This window comes from Leiobunum rupestre, chromosome 7 (assembly GCF_980474605.1).
Source record: "Leiobunum rupestre chromosome 7, qqLeiRupe1.1.hap1, whole genome shotgun sequence".
In the NCBI taxonomy this organism is placed as follows: Eukaryota; Metazoa; Arthropoda; class Arachnida; order Opiliones; family Sclerosomatidae; genus Leiobunum; species Leiobunum rupestre.
The window spans coordinates 5550803-5559109 of record NC_143390.1 but is presented as its reverse complement, the minus strand read 5'-3'; the positions used below and the strand labels follow the sequence as shown (position 1 = coordinate 5559109).

General features: G+C 45.0%; 1 protein-coding gene across 1 annotated transcript; it reads right to left on the bottom strand.

Moving 5' to 3' along the window:
- Positions 1–2068: 2068 nt before the first annotated feature.
- Positions 2069–7827, bottom strand: Ncc69 (sodium chloride cotransporter 69). The gene has a single exon (XM_090181023.1). The coding sequence runs from the start codon at positions 7262–7264 to the stop codon at positions 4013–4015; it is 3252 nt and encodes a 1083-aa protein (XP_090037149.1). The 5' UTR covers positions 7265–7827; the 3' UTR covers positions 2069–4012.
- Between the last annotated feature and the right edge of the window lie 480 nt (positions 7828–8307).

Here is an 8307-nt window from a genome sequence, read left to right as displayed (position 1 = left end):
CTTAAATTGCGTAGGAGGGTCGTGGCAAGCCCTTCATGCCACAGCCCCATACACGTACTATTACTATAAGTGGATAATAAGTATGGCACGGAACGAATTCGGTTCATGATAGTGGAGTGATTGTGAAATAAGAAGTTTCCAAGTAGGAAACTCGCCTCTTCCTATTCTTTCCGTTGGAAAAATAGTTGGTTAGTTTGATGGCGAGAAATACGAGCGTACACGCGTTTAGGTTTGAAATTCGAAAAAAACTAACTTCAGAAATGGAGCCAGTGTTTATAATAGTTATTTTTATCTTCCGATTGAATAATTCATCATTATTTTCCAAAAGTAAGCGTCATTTACACTTTTGAAATCATTTCAATGTTCAATAGGCTTTGGCTGGTCCGTCGAAAAGGCTGCCGGTGGATCTTGGATTAATAATATGTTACATATTATTAATCCAAGGGTGGACCGTCGCCGATTTTCCGGGCATCCTCCAAATACTATAGGAGCAGTTAGCGGAAAGTTGTCGGTCCGTCGATACGCAATGGCTTACGTTATCATTAGCAAAACAGACTATCATTAAAAAATTTGCATTGGGTGGATAGGAAGTGTCATACTTAGTTTCTTATCCACTTATGCTATTACCGTTAACATCTACGAGTTTTAATGGAAAGGGGAAAACGAAGAACTCGAGGGAAAACCCCTTTAATCAGTGGGGAGAGAACTTGGAAACTCAACGCAGAAGGAGTAGTTCCGAATTTACAAAATTTGGGAGGAACTAGCGCACTTATGTGAAATGTAGTTATCAACTTATGCTTTAAAATTGGAAAAAACGCTGAACTTTTATCGAACCACTTACCGTAATGGGTGTACACTTTGCCTGAAATGATTACGTTAATCACTTCGCAATCGATCAGTTATCGCTGTAGTCGATCACTGATTACGTAATCAGTGTACCCTCTGTCTGAAATGATTACGTTAATCACTTCGCAATCGATCCGTTCTCGCTGTGGTCGAACACTGATTACGTAATCGGGGTACAGAAAATGCTTAGTGGTCAGCAACGCATTCCGACGAGCCGCAAGAAATGACGTGAAGGAATTCAAAGGGCCAAAGAATCGTTTGAATTTCGGAAATTAAGTTAGAAAAACTGCCAAAATGTGATTGGTCGTATCTGCTATTACGAGGTACGGAAGAGGAAGAGCTTGCTTAAATTAAGTTCACATTTCTCAAATGACTTTGTGGCCCTTTAACCAAACACATTTTTTTTTAATATTATAGGAATTATAGGAAATTTCATAGAAAAAATAGGAATTTATAGGAACATTTTTAGCCAAAAAATAGGAATTTATAGGAACATTTTAACTAAAATTAGGAATTTATAGGAACATTTTAGCTAAAAATAGGAATTTATACGAACAATTTTGAAAAAGTAGGCAATTATATGAGTGTATTGAAATTGTGGGAATTTATAGGAACTCTGGGAGACCAATCGTTGATATTTTCGGGAACACCGGACCTAGCCAGAGCTAAGCTCTATTAAGAAGGCAAATTTTTCCCAAACGTTAAGGCTGTTTTCTAATACATTATTTTTAAAATTATAGGAATTTCTGGATATAGCTATCGAAAAAATAGGAATTTATAGGAACAATTTTGAGAAAATAGGAAATTATAGGAGGATATTGAAATTATAGGAATTTATAGGAATTATAGGAACTCTGGGAGCCAAACATTTTTGAACGCCTAAGAAATTATGAAATATAAAATCTTACCTGGTCTAAGATAAGGAATTTAATTTATTTCTGTATTTACAAAAACAATTAAAAATATAGATTCTGAAAGCATGGCGTCACACGTCGAAGAATATAAATAAAAAAGCTGCAGAAAACATTTTCTGGTTTTAAAAAGATGTTAATTCTTTTTATTCGTTCAAATACTATAATATTTTTTGACAAAGAAAAATGATTGAAAGAACGCGCTTATTTTCTCAAGAAATAACAAACATTGCGAAAAATTCGAAAGACAAAAAATATAATCTTCGCGAGTTCCGAAGAGAAACTAAAAAAAAAAACACACAAATACCGGGTTTATCTCCGCGTTCAGTTATAAACTTATAAATTGGCACAGAAGTTATTGTCGAGCCTTTACGCGGCGAATGTTCGGCTCAAGGATACGGCCATTACAAACATTCCGAAAACACTCGGCAGCGGAAAAGGGTTAAGCATTTTTAACATTAAGAAAAACAAGAATTATCTTAACCGAATTACGTAACTTTTCTTATCTAGTTTACATTCTACATATTAAATGGAAGGCTTTAAATGAGGTAAAGGTACATCTTTACCTTGCAGTTATCAAGAGGCACATTTCATTACAGGCACGGAATTTTCTTAGAGCGAATTAAAAAAAATCTAGACTTCTAGTGATTTATAGTATTAGATTAAAGTTTCGTTATTTTTTTTAACGCCTAGGTAAAATATAGGCACTCCTTATTTGTATTTTGCTCTACAGGTCAAATTATATTATATACAATTGTGGCGTTGTCCTAAACGCTCTTCGCGGGTGAGATATTTGTTTAAGGGGACTAAAACAGTATTAAAAGTTGCACTGGGTAGTTTATGCTGGAATTCCTCAGAGATTCTTATAAAGTATCACAGAATGAATTTATAATGAAAATATTTTTTTTAACTAATCCTTTATCTATACATTCTTTTACGTTTTTAGGCTTGGAGAATGCGTGGATTAAAACTAATATTTTTTCACGCTTCGCTTACGAAGCAACGACGGCAAATTACGCGTTAAAGGTCTTTTTTATATGGATTGGTTTTAAAATTATTATCAAATTAAGCCAATTAAATTTAATTAATTTAGCTCGCGTTAATCGTGACGTATACGAATCACGTGACCTTATTGGGAGCGCGACGGTACCTACAACCATATTCGAAAGATCTTTCGAATGACGTTTCGTTGCCATTGTTACGCGCATAATTTAGTCGAAAACAAAATACTTCTTTTTACACAAAAATAAAAATGGAAATTTAATATTTAATAGATCAAAGATCAAGGGCATATTTAAATACGTATTCTATTTCATTGGGTTGGAAAATAAACGCGCGTAATCCAAAAATTAATCGTTAAAATTTGGTAATTTTCGTAAAAGTACCGGAATTAATTTTTTAATATATTCAACGTTTGGAAGCTCTTAATTTTAATCAATTTTTGATTCAAAGAATAACTACTTTAAATAAACGTAAAATTTCTACGCTACCAAGTCTATACGTTTTCGTATCGTAAGAGAGAAAGAAAAGTAGAAATACTGGTAAGTGGCGAAATGAAGAATAATTTTGCATTCGGTTCGCTACAACAATTACGTAACAATTTAAATAGTTTTTTTCCCTCGAAACACGCGATTGACTGCCAACTTCGACCTTTAGAGATGAAGTCTTCAGGATTAGCGCTTTTACATTTACGGGAATTAAAAAAAAAGCTCTCGCCTTGGAGCGGCTCTTTTGTAAATTGATTACAAAAATTCTTTGTCTAATACTAAGGCATTATATTATTATGTAAAGGCAACTGCGCTTTAAGTTAATCCGTTAATTAGTCCAAGACAGAGAGAAGGCAGCGGGTCAAAAGTGTTCGTAATAATGATATCATTTTGAGTTCGGAACGATTTTCGGAAGCTACAAGGTCAAGCGTATTACGAAGGCCAATAAATACATTTCCGATTAGTTCAGTTCAAACAAAAATTGTTAAACAATACGAAAGCCTTCGCGGTGTCGTTTTAAACTCGTAAAAAAATACGCATTTTATGGTAAAATATATTTACAGCGATATTTGGTTGATATTGGAATATAGGGTCGGCAAACCTTCACCTATGAACAAAAACAAAAATAACCGGTAACGAAGAGAAAATATCCTTTCTAGTAATCGAACGCGTTTCTAAAGGGGTCTAACTGTCCGCTTTGTCTTCGTAGATCATTCGAGGAATAGTTCCTACCGGTTGAAGGCGATCCGGGGCTTCAACGTGGCTGCTTTACGAATAGAAAGTTAAGACGCTGGACTGATTGCCTCGCAGCAGCAGGAAGGGCGGCATGTCTTTGGTGATGAGGTCCAGCCAGGCGATGTACATGGTGGCCGAGCACGTGCCTTTCCGCGGCATGGGCAAGGTCATGGCGATCAAGGTCGCGTCTTTGGAATGTTCCAGCACGAGCTCTCGCAGGCGGATGTGCCGATTCGTTTTGTCCTTGAGCGCCAGCAGCTCGGCGTCGGAAATAGAAATCTGGTCGATCTCTTCGTCGCTGTCCGTCACCCGCCATCTCGAGATCAGATTCTCGAACTCCTTCTTGCTCTCTTCCATCGGAGGCTTGACGATGTCCGCGATGACGATGACGTCGGAATAGTCGATCCGGAACTTGGACAGAAGGGCAGCCATGTTGCGCCTGTCCTTGTCCAAGTCGTCCTTCTTATTGGCCAAAGCGAAGACGCGCAGTTTGCAGTTGGACCATTGAGATCGGGAGGTTAGCAGATACGGGATGAGCATGGTGAGCCCGCCGTCGTCGTATAGCCACCAGACGTCAATGGTCCCTTTGCGCTGCTTGCGCTGGAACTGGTTGACGGTGGTGAGGATGTCCTTTGGAATGTCTTTACTGAGCCCCTTGATCACCTGCGTACTCTTGACGGAGTTCAGGTTCTGATCTTCTTTGCTCGAGCTGAGGCGAGACCTTTCGGGCGCGGGGCTCGAGGGGGGGCTGGACTCCCGGGAATCCCCGCCGCCGTTTCCGTTTCCGCCAGCGACGCCCGCGGGCTCGGCTTTGGTGATGATCTCGTTTCCACGTTCGGTAGTCACTATTTCCTCAATATCTACGTACTGAGTATAATCGCAGCCTTCGCGCAGCCGCAGAATGCAGAAGGAGAGGTGCATGTCGAACGAGTCGTGGATGATGTTGAAGTATTGCAACACGTCCTCGGGCTCCGATTCGAGCCAGTTCGATTTGAAGCCCATTAAAAGCACGTTAGGGCGCAGTTTGCCGATTCCCGTCGTTTGGAGCAGGGCCTTGACCCCGCGCGAGATCGACTCTTCTTCCACCACGCAATAGAACGACTTGATTCGCCGTTTGGCCAGCCAAGTGTAGGCGTTCCGGGTGCGTGCCTCCCGGACGTGGTAATGCTGAGGGCCCTTGACGTAATGCCCGCATATCATCAGGCTCAATTTCTTGGTAATATTGTAGGCGAAATCGACCAGCGACGGTCGGCTACTGGGGTTGCCGGTCAGGACGAGTATTTGCGGCCGGTAATTCTTGACGTGTTCTTGTATTTGGTTCAGTTTGATGACGGAGCTCAGGGCGGTTTTGTAGGATTGAGCTTGCGTCGACGAGCCCCAATTGACGTCGGGTTTGCGGTAGTAAATGAAGATGTAGAGGGACAGGACGATGGCGAAGGTCAGCAGGGCCGTCCACCAGTTGATGACGAACATGACCCCGAGGCACAGCATGGCGCCGACTAGACTGACCCACAAGTTGTAGTAGCGGAAGGCGGGGCGGAAACCCGGCGAACTGGCGAAGGTGGCGTGGAAGCAGCTGAAGTTGATGAGGCAGTAGGCGGCCAGGAAGAAGTTGGAGATGATGGGCGCGATGGCGTTCAGCTCGCCGATGCAGACGCAGGCCAGCGCGATGAAGAAGGTGAGGACGTAGCCTCGACGCGGCTCCTTGTTTTTTCCGAACCCTTTGGCGAAATAGTAGAACTGCGGGAAGAGGCGATCTTTGCACAGCGCTTGGAAGACTTTGGGGGCGCTGACGAGGCTGGCCAGAGCGGAGGACAGCGTCGCCGCGAAGATGCCGGCGTAGATGAGGGGCCCGTACGCCGACACCAATTTCATGTTCTCGTAATTGTTGAGCAGGCCGAATTCGCATTGTTCGTTCTCGGTCAGGGTGCAGTTCGTCAGAACGGATAATTTGTCGATGCCGCTTTCGTTGGCCAAGATGTCGATGAGGCCGTTGGAGTCACGCACGATGGTGCAGCCGGCGATGATGGCGAACAGAATGTAGCAGATGGACGACACGAGAATGGCCAGGAAAGTGCCTTTGGGGATGGAGCGCTGAGGGTCCGCCAGGTCCCCGGAAATGTTGGCGCCGGCCAGGATGCCCGTGGCGGCCGGGAAGAAGATGGCGAACACCGAGAAGAAGCTCTCTCCCTCCCGGAAGTCCGGCCCGAAATTGAGCGAAGCGACGCGCGAGTCGTAGCCCACGAACCCTTCCGCCTGCTGGTAGTTGTTCGGCGGGATGAACGAGCCGATGACGAAGTTGCCCATCGACACCAGCAGGATGATCAGCAGGACGAACTGCGCTTTGGACTCCCACTCGGTGCCGATCAGCGCGATGCCCAGCAGGAAGACGACGGTGACCACCCCGATGACCCGCACGTCGTTCATTCCGCCGTCGACGATCACGCTGTCGTTATCTTTCAACAGTTTGACCACCGGCTCGGCGAATCCGACCACGTACATGGCGACGGCGACGGCGTTGGCCAGCGAGAAGATCAGTCCGATGGAGCCGCCGAATTCGGGGCCCAAGCTTCTGGAAATCATGTAGTACGTGCCGCCGCCTTTCACTTCTCCGTTGGTGCAAATGGCGGACATGGACAGCGTGGTCAGAAACGTCACGACCGTGGCCAGAATGATGATCAGGCACCCGAACCCCATGCCCGCTTGCCCGACGACCCACGACAGACGCAAAAAGAGCATCACGCCCCAAATATTGAGAAGGCATCGTACCAGAACTCCTTGGATCCAGCCCAGTTTGACCACGCCTTTGCCGGCGAGAATGTCGCCCATGCTGGCTTTCCGCAATTTGTCGCCCGACTTGTGGTCGTTGTAGCCGGTGAGATGCAGCTCGTCCAACGTGGGCCGGGCGTGGTGTCCGTGGATGGACATGGCGTTCCTGTAGTGGTCCAATCTGGGTAGAGCCTCCCTCGTGTAATGCCGAAAGCTCTTTTGCGTGCGGGTGTCGTAGGTGGAGTAGCCGACCGAGTCTCCCGGCGGGGAGGCGCCGCGGGCGCCGGAGAGCACGTCCCGCTCCTCGTCATCGTCGTCGTCGTCGTCGTCCGAGCCGTTATTGTATTTGGGCATTTGGTCGTCGCTGACGAAATCGACTTTGGCCACTTTAAATCGCGACTGTTTGCGGTCGGACTTTAATCTCTCCATCTCCATCCAGTCGTCTTCGTCGCGGGCCCCGCCGTTCGTCAATTTCTCCGTCGCACCGTCGTCGCTAGGCTTAGCGTCTTCCATCATATTCTCGAGTTCCCCAAAATATAACGCGTCTAGCCGGTCCGCCGGAATGGATCGAAGAGGCTCGCCTGGAACGACCGCCGAAGATCGCGAGAGCCCCGGGCGGACAAAGAGAGTCCAATCAAGGCCAAGGCCTTTCTACGCTTAGTTCGATGTATAAAAATATTACCCGTCTTTTTAGGCGCCGAAAATCCTCTTTTATTACGTTCTTCTTTTCACCTCGACAAATATAATAAATGCCAACAAAAATTCGGTCCTCGTAATAGGGAAAAACGTTTTCTTCTTATTCCCGTTTTCAGTCTCTCTCTCTCTCTTGTCAAAAACGGCGTAGACAAGCGCCACGTGTTTTGTTAAGCCGAACAGGAACTATAATCCATCGCGCGTTTATATAATTATTAAAAGGTTATACGCGAATTCGAGACCGTTTCTTAAACTTAAAGCGACTTCTCAGTATTGACTAAATTACCGATAATATAAAAAAAACGCCGAAACCCGTTTTCGACGAAATAAGCGAGAGAAACGCGCCTTGCCGCGAACTGGTTTGAGAGCCGACGGAACGCCGACTGCGTAATGTTTTGAACGCGAGCTAGCCGAGTCTGCCTCGTTCGTTTTGGCCATGTTTTTATATAATGTGGATCGGTCGTTGGGCGGGTGGCGACGGGGGAGCGCCGCTCGATGCCGCGTAGAGGTAGACGGAAGGAAGGGAAAGATTGACGTACAAACATTCGCTGGAATTGGGCAAATAAAAAAATCATTTTATCAATGGAGTTACGTTAGCAGCGTTGCCAGTTATCGGTTTCTCGAGCCCATTCGGCTATTATGACGCCAAGTTTACTTAGATGGCAGCTGCTTGTAATCCTTGTATAGAACGAAGGCGGTTACGAAAAGTCGCGTCACGGCTTTCATAAATAAAAGATGTCTCGCGATGATAAAATACTTCGCATTGGGAACTCATTACTACACGATCATCGCGAAGCTATTAAACAGTTTCAGAAACTATTGAGATATTTAACGGCGAAAATTTACCCGTTAGGCCTATTCAAAAT

Excerpts from the sequence above, each read along its gene's own strand:
- Ncc69 (XM_090181023.1), bottom strand. The coding sequence starts at position 7,264 with ATGATGGAAGACGCTAAGCCTAGCGACGACGGTGCGACGGAGAAATTG.